General features: G+C 45.5%; 1 protein-coding gene across 1 annotated transcript in view; it reads right to left on the bottom strand.

The window, feature by feature from the left end:
* Window positions 1-12480, bottom strand: part of LOC139228324 (gamma-interferon-inducible lysosomal thiol reductase-like) — a 91800-nt gene that overhangs the window by 38588 nt on the left and 40732 nt on the right. The window contains exons 3-4 of the mRNA XM_070859510.1: window positions 450-545; window positions 136-288 (exon numbers count right to left, since the gene is read on the bottom strand). Coding sequence (XP_070715611.1) covers window positions 136-288; window positions 450-536 — 240 coding nt within the window. The 5' untranslated portion in view covers window positions 537-545. The remainder of the gene's footprint in view (window positions 1-135; window positions 289-449; window positions 546-12480) is intronic.

The following is a 12480-nucleotide window of genomic DNA, read 5'->3' as shown; positions in this document are numbered from 1 at the left end:
AGGTGTGCTATAATCTTGCTGGTCTTGTAAAGCAACATATCTGAGTGTTGTTCTGAGCACCACCACAGTAGTATCAACTGTTGAGATATCTACAGCTCTTACACAAAGAATATAATGTTCCATAACATCCCTTACCCCGTTGATCAGGATCCACGGGACATAATGATGCGATGGTTCTAGTTCATTGGTCATTTGAGAATTGTGATGCATCAGCTCATTTCCTTGATCTCCATTGGCACAGCTGAGGATGGTATCCCAGGACACAGGCACTGCGTGCACTTGTAAACACTGTAAAGATCAATGGTATCCCAGAATAAGACACTTGCACGTAGGTGAGATATAATACACAGGATCATTGTAGCTGCATTGATGGAAGCGAACAGTAGCATTCTCTTTCATTGGCTCATTACCTTTTGCAATGAGCATGGAGTCTGGGTAACGTTACTCACCCCCTGGGCTCCGGCCAGGCCTGCGGAGGCAGATTCAATACAGCAAATCAGTGGCAGGTACGTTGCAGCATTCTTCAGATAATGCATCACGCAAGCCTGAGCAAACACAAAGACATGAAATGAAGATTATAGGAAATAAGCCCGTCTCTGCACTACTAACCCTGAGAGTCCAGAATTTCTCCTTAGATACTTTTAATCGCTTAAACATTGAAAATGATTTGCAGCAATTGAGAAATGCTCTCAAGCAACCAGTAATTGCCTTCTCAGTAAGTTTTATTTTGATACTTACAAAGTTAGCATTGCTTCTGAGAAAAGGTGGCCTGGAAATTGCTGGGTCGTTCATTTAACGGCCCCTGAAATCAGAGGAGTCTGACTCAGCGAGTATTCCTCACATCAGCTAATGTAGCTGCTGCTGGTGGAAGAAGGGCAGGAGTCCTGCTGCTGGGGGAGGGGGCCACAGGACCAGCCCGGAGGAGTGAGGGGGAGGTAGATACACAAAGGGATCCCAGAAGGTTCAGGTATCTTGTTACCTGTACCAGTGGAGGAAAGGTCTATGCACTTCAGTGTTAGAATCATAGAATGGTTATAGCATGGAAGGCGGCCATTTGGCCTGCAAGAGCACTTCAGCCTGTCCCACTCCCCTGCTCTTCCCCTGAAATTTGCTTTCATTCAGGTACTTATCCAACTCCATTTTGAAAGCAGTGATTGAGTCTGCCAACACCCTCTCAGGCAGATCGCTATCTAAAAACGTTTTTTCTTATTCCTTTAGTTCTTTTGCCAATCACCTTAAATCTGTGACCTCTGGTTCTCGATCCTTCCGCTAATGGGAACAGTTTCTCTCTACCTACTCTGTCCAGACCCCTCATGATTTTGAACATCTCGATCAAATCTCCTCTCAACCTTCTCTGCTCCAAGGAGAACAACTCCAGTATAATGTAGTTGCTTCATGGGTTCTTCATTTAAGAATTCAAAGCAACACATTGCTCTTAAGAACTAATTGGTTTATTAGCAAAAGTATTACCAGTTCATACACCAGGCTCACAACCACCTGCCTCATCGTGGATCCCCAATTGGCCGGGGTTTTATTGAATCTTGTGACATTATGTGACTGGCTAAGCCTCTCCCAACTCAACAGCTCTACAAACCTGTGAGCATTCTCACAGATGCATACATCAGACCAGCTTCTCCAGTCTATCCATGTAACTGAAGTCCCTCATTCATGAAATCATTCTCATAAATCTTTTCTGCACGCTCTCCAAGGCCTCCACATCCTTCCTAAAGTGCAGTGCCAAGAATTGAACACAATACTCCAGTTGAGGCCGAACCCGTGTTTTATACAGGTTCATCATAATTTCCTTCCTATTGTACTCTATGCCTCTGTTTATGAAGCCCAGGGTCCCCTATGCTTTGTTAACTGCTTTTTCAACCTACTAATGCCACCTTCAACAATTTGTGCACATATACCCCAGGTCTCTCTGTTCATTCATCTCCTTTAGGATTGTACCCTTTAGTTTATATTGCCTCTCCTCATTCTTCTAACCAAAATATATCACTTTGCACTTTTCTGCATTAAATTGCATCTGCCACGTGTCCGCCCACGTGATACTTTCTCTCATGGAACAAGCACAGAGGAGTCCTGCTTCCGCTGTCCACAAAAGCCTTTATCGTTGCAGGACCACATTGCCAAGGAGCCCATGACAAACAGTCAGCTTGTCCGATATTAATCACAGGACATGGGGCCTGAGAAAAGGGCCACCCCCATCACAAAAGGCTCATGTGCAGTGGCTGCTTACAGCTCAGACCTCAGATTTACAGGTGGACAAGAGAAATGGCAGCATAGAGCAAAGAAAAACTATCGTGATTAGATAGGAACGTCAAACCGAACCAAATAATATTTTCATAAAGAGTTTTAATAAATCATTGGAATATTTAATGTAAGGTCTATCGCATCTTTCGTTCTATTGTTGGACAATTATGAGCAGGTAACATGCTGATGTTGAGGCTCATGGCTCACTGTGAGCAACAAGGATTCTACCCTGACCCTGTAGAGTTTGGTGAGAGCAGGCTAAGATTTCCGAACAACAGCTGTAAAGGTGTGCTGAATGGTTCTGTCCCACAGCTTTCGAGCAATGCTGAAAACCAGTGCTCCAGAACTAGCCGCACCTCCAGCCAAGCCAACAAACAACTAGCACAAAATATAAAAACAGATAGTAAGAGTTTCTACAGGTACATAAAAAGGAAAAGAGTGGCTAAAGTAAATGTTGGTCCCCTAGAGGATGAGACTGGGGAATTAATAATGGAGAACAGGAAAATGGCAGAGACTTTAAACAAATATTTTGTGTCAGTCTTCATGGTAAAAGACACTAAAAACATTTCAATAGTGGATAATCAAGGGGCTATTGGGAGGGAGAAACTTAATACAATCACTATAACTAAAGAAGTAGTACTCGGTAAAGTAATAGGACTAAAGGTGGACAAGTCCCCTGGACCTGATGGCTTACATCCTAGTGTTCTAAAAGAAGTGGCTGCAGAGATAATGGATGCATTGGTTGTAATCTACCAAAATTCCCTGGAAAACCGCAAATGTAATGTCCCTATTTAAAAAAGGGGGCAGACAGAAAGCAGGAAACTATAGACCAGTTAGACTAACATCTGTCGTTGGGAAAATGCTGGAGTCCATTACTAAGGAAGCAATAGCAGGACATTTGGAAAAGCATAATTCAATCAAGCAGAGTCAGCATGGTTTTATGAAAGGGAAATCATGTTTGACCAATTTGCTGGAGTTCTTGGAGGATGTAATGAGCAGGGTGGATAAGGGGGAACCAGTGGATGTGGTGTATTTGGATTTCCAGAAGGCATTCGATAAGGTGCCACATAAAAGGTTACTGCACAAGATAAAGTTCACGGGGTTGGGGGTAATATATTAGCCTGGATAGAGGATTGGTTAACTAACAGAAAACAGAGAGTCGGGATAAATGGGTCATTTTCAGGTTGGCAATCGGTAACTAGTGGGGTGCCACAGGGATCGGTGCTGGGTCCTCAACTACTTACAATCTATATTAATGACTTGGATGAAGGGACCGAGTGTAATGGAGCCAAGTTTGCTGATGATATAAAGATGGGTGGGAAAGCAAATTGTGAGGAGGACACAAAAAATCTGCAAAGGGATATAGACAGGCTAAGTGAGTGGGCAAACATTTGGCAGATGGAGTATAATGTATGAAAATGTAAGATTATCCACATTGATGGAAAAAATAGAAAAGCAAATTATATTTTAAATGGAGAAAAATTGCAAAGTGCTTCAGTACTGTGCAGAGAAGTCCTGCTACAACTGTACAGGGTATTGGTGAGGCCACACCTGGAGTACTGCGTACAGTTTTGATCTCCGTGTGAATGTAGGTGGAAGAATCATGAAAGGGTTAATAAAATGGTTCTACGAATCAATAAGAAAATAAGAAAAGACAGAATTGGTTTCCCGTGAGAAAGTAGTGGACAAAGTCATCACTGATGAACAAGGGTTTATGGCCATGACTTGATAAGGAACACATTTGCTTCGTGTGATTAAGCTGGGCTATTCCGCTCGTAAAAGCATAAAGTGTTCTAAAGATAAACAGGCTGTCAATTCATGAAGCCCGAGTAACACACTGTGATTGATGAAGCAGGCCATACCTCCTTCGGTTTGTAAGAATAAAAGGGATGCATCTGTGAGGATAGGCAGACCTTTTGTCTGCCTGCCCCGGAATCTGTAGACTCTGTGCTGGCAGTTTGGTAACAGGTCCGAAGCTGCTTCAATAAAGATGTAAAGATTGAAGGTATCTGAATCGATTATTGTCGAATGCAGCTGACCACCCGAACTAGGACTTAACATTTGGTATCAGAAGTGGGATCCCAAAAACTCTCGATTGGAAGTGGCTGAATCATTGATATCCTACAGACGGGACGTGGCAGAGGAAATGAGCCCCAAAGTGAGTATATTTAGTTAAATTGCCACTTTGTTTTCCTCCTGTCGTAAGTTCTGGTCGCGGATCTTTCACCACTGTTCAATTAATTGTTGACGGGATCGCCCGTGGTCAGTTGTCAGATTACCCCAGGAAAAAATAGATTTGGAATTGTCCACGATGGTGGTCCGTTAAAGTTACGAAGGTGTAGGTTGATCTGGAAATTGTCTACCATAAGTAGTCCGTCAAACGTTAAAAGAGAAAAGGAATAAAGAGAAAAGGAATAAAGAGAAAAAGAAAAAAGTGAAAAGGAATAAAGAGAAAAGGAATAAAGAGAAAAGGAATAGAGAGAAAAGGAATAACTGATTTGAAATTGTCTCACTTAATGAGTCCGTCAAAACGTTGAATAACTGATTTGAAATTGTCTCACTTAATGAGTCTGTCAAAACGTTGAATAACTGATTTGAAATTGTCTCACTTAATGAGTCCGTCAAAACATTGAATGCCTAGGTTAAGATAAGTTTTATCATGGGTAATAAACACCCAGATAAAAACAAGCAACTCAGACAATTGTCGGGAGGTTTGAATCAGAAATTAGGTTCAGACATATGGCCATTAGGGGGTTCAAGTGATTTAGAAACAATTAAACGCGCCCAAGAATTAATTTGGAAAAGGGGAATCAGGAAAAAGAGTAAGAAATTGATTGAAATTTGGCGCCAACATTGTCAGGATGAAAAAGATAAGAATATTCTGGCGAGTTGGCAGGAGAATGCTCTCAAGGCAGGAATTAAATTAACCAATGTGGGAATCCCAAAGTCATTGGAAATTTAAAGAAAGGAATGTGCACAGGAAAAGAGAAATAGAACAAACAAGGAATCTTTAACTGAACTACGTAGTTCAATGGCTGGTCTTGGCATGCAAGGGGCTGACGAGGACAATGAATGGGATAATTGGAATATGACTCCAGGGGCTCCCCCGCCTCGTCCGACGGCACAACCCGATGTTAATGCCTTGGCTGACGCGGCTGTGGCAGTAAATGTGCCGGTGCCAAATTTACAGACGAACAGAGTTCTACCACCCCCTTACCCCGGTCCTAATCTCCCAACACCGGGCACCACTGCTGCTGCAACACTCACTTATCCCAGTTTAGACAATGTGTCTAATATAGAACGACAGTCTCGGGGGACTAAGTCTGATGATGAGGTTTTCTGTCAATCCGTTGCAGAGAGGATTAGAAGCCAGGTTCAAAGACGGCGTCAACTTGAACAGAAAATAGGGAGATTACAACGGCTTGAAAGAAATCAACGACGTCGTGGTAAAGGGAAAAAGGGGAAATCAACCCCTACAGATGAGGATGATGTGATAGTGTCAGGGTCAGATACTGGGACAGATTCAGAGTCGGGATGGGTTGACGATGTTGAAGGGGACAATGACAGGGAGACACCAAGACCCCTGAAAAAATGCGCGGCGAAACAGCTGCCCGTCAGAACTATCCCTAACCCTCGCGCGTTGGCACCAGCAGCGCCTGAGGAGGATGGGGGCCCGAATGTGCCACCATCTGCTATGATACAATTGTGGTTACCTTGGAAACCCCATTAATTAATGTCCATATTAACCAGCGCCCCGAATAAAGATACCTGTCCTCAACGGTTCATTGAATTTTTCTCACGAACCATTAGAGTCTATCAAACAGACTCAAGGGACCTTTGGTCTCTGGTACAACAGGTACTTACTGGTTCTGAATGGACAGATTTAAGGAAGCCTTAGGATATCAAACTCACGATGCCTTAGAAGTAGCGCACACGAATAACGAGAACAGAGAGACGATGCTTCTGGATGCTGTACACATAGTTCTGCGAAAACCTGTCAATATTACTGAGATGAGGAGAAATTTCTTCTCTCTGAGGGTTGTAAATCTGTGGAATTCTCTGCCGCAGAGAGTTATGGAGGCTGGGTCATTGAATATATTTAAAGCAGAGTTAGACAGATTTTTGAGCGATAAGGGAACAAAGTGAGTGGGCAAGAATTTGGCAGATGGAGTATAATGTTGCAAAGTGTGAGGTAATGCACTTTGGCAGAAAAAAATCAAAGAGCAAGTTATTATTTAAATGGAGAAAGATTGCAAAGTGCTGCAGTACAGCGGGACCTGGGGGTACTTGTGCACAAAACACAAAAGGATAGTATGCAGGTACAGCAAGTGATCAGGAAGGCCAATGGTATCTTGGCCTTTATTGCAAAGGAGAATGGAGTATAAAAGCGGGGAAGTCTTGCTGCAGCTATATAAGGTATTGGTGAGGTCACACCTGGAATACTGCGTGCAGTTTTGGTTTCCATATTAATAAAAGGATAAACTTGCGTTGGAGGCAGTTCAGAGAAGGTTCACTCGGTTGATTCCGGAGATGAGCGGGCTGACTTATGAGGAAAGGTTGAGTAGGTTGGGCCTCTACTCATTGAAATTCAGAAGAATGAGAGGTGATTTTATAGAAATGTATAAGGTTATGACGGGGCTTAACAAGGTGGATGCAGAGAGGATGTTTCCACTGATGGGGGAGACTAGAACTAGGGGGCATAATCTTAGAATAAGGGGCCGCCCATTTAAAAGTGAGATGAGGAGGAATTTCTTCTGAGGGTTGTAAATCTGTGGAATTTACTGCCTCAGAGAGCTGTGGAAGCTGGGACATTGAATAAATTTAAGACAGAAATAGACAGTTTCTTAAACGATAAGGGGATAAAGGGGTTATGGGACTGGGTGGGGAAGTGGAGCTGAGCCCATGATCAGATCAGCCATGATCTTATTAAATGGCGGAGCAGGCTCGAGGGGCCACATGGCCTACTCCTGTTCCTATTTCTTGTGTTCTTGTGTTCTTGTGTTCCAGTACAGCTACAATACTGACATCTAGCTGGCAAAAAGGAAAACTGCCCAGGTATATCCTGTCCACAAAAATCAGGACAAATTCCATCCAGCCAATTATTGCCCCATCACTGTATTCTCAATCATCAGCATAGTGATTGAAGGTGTTGTCAACAGTGTTATCTATTGGGCCTTCCTCACCAATAATCTGCTCAGCGATGCTCAGCTTGTGTTCGCCAGGACCACTCAGATCCAAATCTCATTCCAGGCTTGGTCCAAACATGAACAAAAGAGCTGAATTCCAGAGTGAGCTGAGAGTGACTGCCCTTGGCATCAAGGCAGCATTTGACCGAGTGTGGTATCAAGGAGCTCCAGTAAAACTGAAAATAGGGTTCAGAGGAAAAACACTCCACTGCCTGAAGTGATACCTAGCACAAAAAAAGAGGGCTAGGGTTGTGGGGACCAATCATCTCAGCCCCAGGTTATTGCATGCAGTGCATGCAGGAAGACCTGGAAAACATCCAAGCTTGTGCTGGTATGTGGCAAGTTACATTCTCATCACATTCTGACCATCTCCAACAAGAGAAAGAAAGACTTGCATTTAAATAGCACCTTCCATGACCTCAAGATATCTCAAAGCACTTTGCAGCCAATGAAGCACTTTTGAAGTGGTCATCACTATTGTAATGTAGAAAACGTGGCAGCCAATTTGATCCCAGGAAGATTCCACAAACAGCAATGTGATAATGACCAGATAACCTGTTTTAGTGATTCAGTTGAGGAATAAATATTGGCCAGGACACCAGAAAAACTCTCCTGCTTTTCTTCCAAATAGTGCCTTAGGACATTTACCCGAGCGGGCAGATGTCTCAGCTGATCGATGGCACCTCCAACAGTGCAGCGTTCCCTCAGCCCTGTCCCTCAGACAGTGCAGCGTTCCCTCAGCCCTGTCCCTCAGACAGTGCAGCGTTCCCTCAGCCCTGTCCCTCCGACAGTACAGCGTTCCCTCAGCCCTGCCCCTCCGACAGTGCAGCACTCCCTCAGCCCCGCCCCTCCGACAGTGCAGCACTCCCTCAGCCCTGTCCCTCCGACAGTACAGCGTTCCCTCAGCCCTGCCCCTCCGACTGCAGCATTCCCTCAGCCCTGCCCCTCCGACTGCAGCATTCCCTCAGTACTGCCCCTCCCACAGTGCAGCACTCCCTCAGCTCTGCCCCTCCGACAGTGCAGCACTCCCTCAGCCCTGTCCCTCCGACAGCACAGCGTTCCCTCAGCCCTGCCCCTCCGACTGCAGCATTCCCTCAGCCCTGCCCCTCCGACAGTACAGCGTTCCCTCAGTACTGCCCCTCCGACAGTGCAGCACTCCCTCAGCCCTGCCCTCCGACAGTGCAACGTTCCCTCAGCCCTGCCCCTCCGACAGTGCAACGTTCCCTCAGTACTGCCCCTCCGACAGTGCAGCACTCCCTCAGCCCTGCCCCTCTGACAGTGCAGCGTTCCCTCAGTACTGCCCCTCTGACAGAGCAGCACTCCCTCAGCCCTGCCCCTCCGACAGTGCAGCGCTCCCTTAGCACTGCACTGGAGTGTCAGGCTAGATTTTGTGCTCAAATCCCGAGAGTGGTACTTTTTAAAAATGCAGTCATTTACTGGATATGGCCATCGCTGATAAGGCCGGCATTTATTGCCCATCCCTAATTGTCCCTTGAGAAGGTGGTGATGAGCCGCCTTCTTGAACTGCTGCAGTCCGTGTGGTGAAGGTTTTCCCACAGTGCTGTTAGGGAGGGAGTTCCAGGATTGTGATCGAGCGACGGTGAAGGAACGGCCGATATATTTCCAAGTCAGAATGGTGTGTGACTTAGAGGGGAACGTGGAGGTGGTGGTGTTCCCATGACCTTCTGGCTGATAGATGTCGCAAGTTCGCTATTGAAGAAGTCTTGGTGAGCTACTGCATTGCATCTTGTACCTCATCATCATCATAGGCGGTCCCTCAAGCGAGGATGACTTGCTTCCACGCCAAAAAGGGATGAGTTCACAGGTGTTTCAATGAAGGACCTAATATTCCAGATTCCGAAATACATCCTGAAGGGTGGAAGATGCCTGTGCGTGGATTTTTTTAACATATGGTGGCCATTGCACACCAGCCACCACACGGGCTTGACAGAGCTAGGTCTTGGTCCAGTGGCAAGGGTTAACCAAGACGACTGGAGACCAGCTCTGCTGCACAGACCAAGAGCGCACATATATTGCAGTGTGGGCTGGTCCGTGCTGCCCCTGGGCCCTAGCCTCTCCTGGGCACGAGTCCCTCTATGGACTCTTGCCACTCCTTTGCCCCTCCTGCTGTGTCTTCCCGCACTGCAATCAGCGACCTGGCTTCGTAGCCGTCACCCTCCTGCTGCCGCACGCTGCTCTCTCCAATGTCCTTGGCCTGTTGATGGTCTTGCAGGCTGGGACCGTGCCGATGCAATCACAGTAAATCCTGTTCTATTCACGAATGGTACACACTGCAGCGACGGTGTGCCGGTGGTGGAGGGAGTGAATGATGAAGGTGGGGGATGGGGAGCCAATCAAGCGGCTGCTTTGCCTGGATGGTGTCGAGCTTCTCGAGTGTTGTTGGAGCTGCACTCATCCAGGCAAGTGGAGAGTATTCCATCACACTCCTGGCTTGTGCCTTGTAGATGGTGGAAAGGCTTTGGGGAGTCAGGAGGTGAGACACTCGCCGCAGAATACCCAGCATCTGACCTGCTCTTGTAGCCACAGTATTTATGTGGCTGGTCCAGTTAAGTTTCTGTTCAATGGTGAACCTCAGGATGTTGATGGTGGGGTATGGACAATGTTAATGCCGTTGAATATCAAGGAGCGGTGGTTAAACTCTTTCTTCTTGGAGATAGTCATTGCCTGGCACTTGTGTGGAGTGAATGTTACTTGCCACTTATCAGCTCAAGCCTGAATGTTGTCCAGGTCTTGCTGCATGCAGGCACAGACTGCTCCATTATCTGAGGAGTTGCGAATGGAACTGAACACGGTGCAATCATCAGCGAACATCCCCACTTCTGACCTTATGATGGAGGGAAGATTATTGCTGAAGATGGGTGTGCCGAGGACACTGTCCTGAGGAACTTCTGCAGCGATGTCCTGGGGCTGAGATAAGTGCATAAGAAATAGGAGCAGGAGTAGGCCATATGGCCCCTCAAGCCTGCTCCGCCATTCAATAAGATCATGGCTGATCTGATTACGGACTCAACTCCACTTCCCCGCCCGCTCTCCATAATCCCTTATCCCCTTATCATTTAAGAAACTGTCTATTTCTGTCTTAAATTTATTCAATGACCCAGCTTCCACAGCTCTCTGAGGCAGCGAATTCCACAGATTCACAACCCTCTGAGAGAAGGAATTTCTCCTCATCTCAGTTTTAAATGAGCGGCCCCTTATTCTAAGATTATGCCCCCTAGTTCTAGTCTCCCCCATCAGTGGAAACATCGTCTCTGCATCCACCCTGTCAAGCCCCCTCATAATCCTATACGTTTCGATAAGATCACCTCTCATTCTTCTGAATTCCAATGAGTAAAGGCCCAACCTCCTCAACCTTTCCTCATAAGTCAACCCCCTCATCCCCGGAATCAACTTCTCTGAACTGCCTCCAAAGCAAGTATATCCTTTCATAAATATGGAAACAAAAACTGCACGCAGTATATTCTAGGTGTGGCCTCACCAATACCTTGTATATCTGTAGCAATACTTTCCTGCTTTTATACTCCATCCTCTTTGCAATAAAGGCCAAGATTTCATTGGCCTTCCTGATCACTTGCTGTACCTGCATACCAACCTTTTGTGTTTCATGCACAAGTACCCTCTGTACTGCAGCATTTTTCAATCTTTTAACCATTTAAATAATAACTTGCTCTTTGATCTTTTCTGCCAAACTTTGCAACATTATACTCCATCTGCCAAATTTTTGCCCACTCACTTAGCTTGTCTATGTCCTTTTGCAGATGTTTTTTGTGTCCTCACACATTGCTTTTCCTCCCATCTTTGGCTATGTTACACTCGGTCCTTTCTTCCAAGTCGCTAATATAGATTGTAAATAGTTGGGGTCCCAGCACTGATCCCTGCGGTACCCCACTAGTTACTGATTGCCAACCCAAGAATGAACCATTTATCCTGACTCTCTGTTTTCTGTTAGTTGGCCAATCCTCTATCCATTCTAATATATTACCCCCAATCCTGTGAACTTTTATCTTGTGCAATAACCTTTTATGTGACACTTTGTCAAATGCCATCTGGAAGTCCAAATACACCACAGCCACAGGTTCCCCTTTATCCATCCTGTTCATTACATCCTCAAAGAATTCCAGCAAATTTGTCAAACATGACTTCCCCTTCGTAAATCTATGCTGACTCTGCCTGACCGAATTTTGCTTTTCCAAATGTCCCGCTACTGCTTCTTTAATAATGGACGCCAGCATTTTCCCAACCACAGATGTTAGGCTAACTGGTCTATAGTTTCCTGCTTTTTGTCTGCGTCTTTTTTTAAATAGGGGCGATACATTTGCAGTTTTCCAATCTGCTGGGACCTCCCCAGAATCCAGGGAATTTTGGTAAATTACAACCAATGCATCCACAATCCCTGCCGTTAATTCTCTTAAGACCCTAGGATGCAAGCCATCAGGTCCAGGGGATTTATCTGCCTTTAGTCCCATTATCTTACTGAGTACCACCTCCTTAGTGATTGTGATTGTGTTAAGTTCCTCCCCCCCCCAATAGCCCCTTGACTATCCACTGTTGAGATATTATTTGTATCCTCTACCGTAAAGACTGATACATAGAAACATAGAAAGTAGGTGCAGGAGCAGGCCATTCGGCCCTTCGAGCCTGCACCACCATTCAATAAGATCATGGCTGATCATTCACCTCAGTACCCCGTTCCTGCTTTCTCTCCATACCCCTTGATCCATAAGGGCCATATCTAACTCCCTTTTGAATATACCTAACAAACTGGCCTCAACAACTTTCTGCGGTAGAGAATTCCACAGGTTAACCATTCTCTGAGTAAAGAAGTTTCTCCTCATCTCGGTCCTAAATGGCTTACCCTTATTCTTAGACTGTGACCCCTGGTTCTCGAACTCCCCAACAACGAAAACATTCTTCCTGCCTCTTAACTGTCCAATCCTGCCAGAATTTTATATGTTTCTATGAGATCCCCTCTCATTCTTCTAAACTCCAGTGGATACAAGCCCAGTTGATCCAAAAT

Source organism: Pristiophorus japonicus, chromosome 17, assembly GCF_044704955.1.
Source record: "Pristiophorus japonicus isolate sPriJap1 chromosome 17, sPriJap1.hap1, whole genome shotgun sequence".
NCBI classification, from domain to species: domain Eukaryota; kingdom Metazoa; phylum Chordata; class Chondrichthyes; family Pristiophoridae; genus Pristiophorus; species Pristiophorus japonicus.
This window is presented reverse-complemented; position numbering and strand designations above follow the sequence as displayed.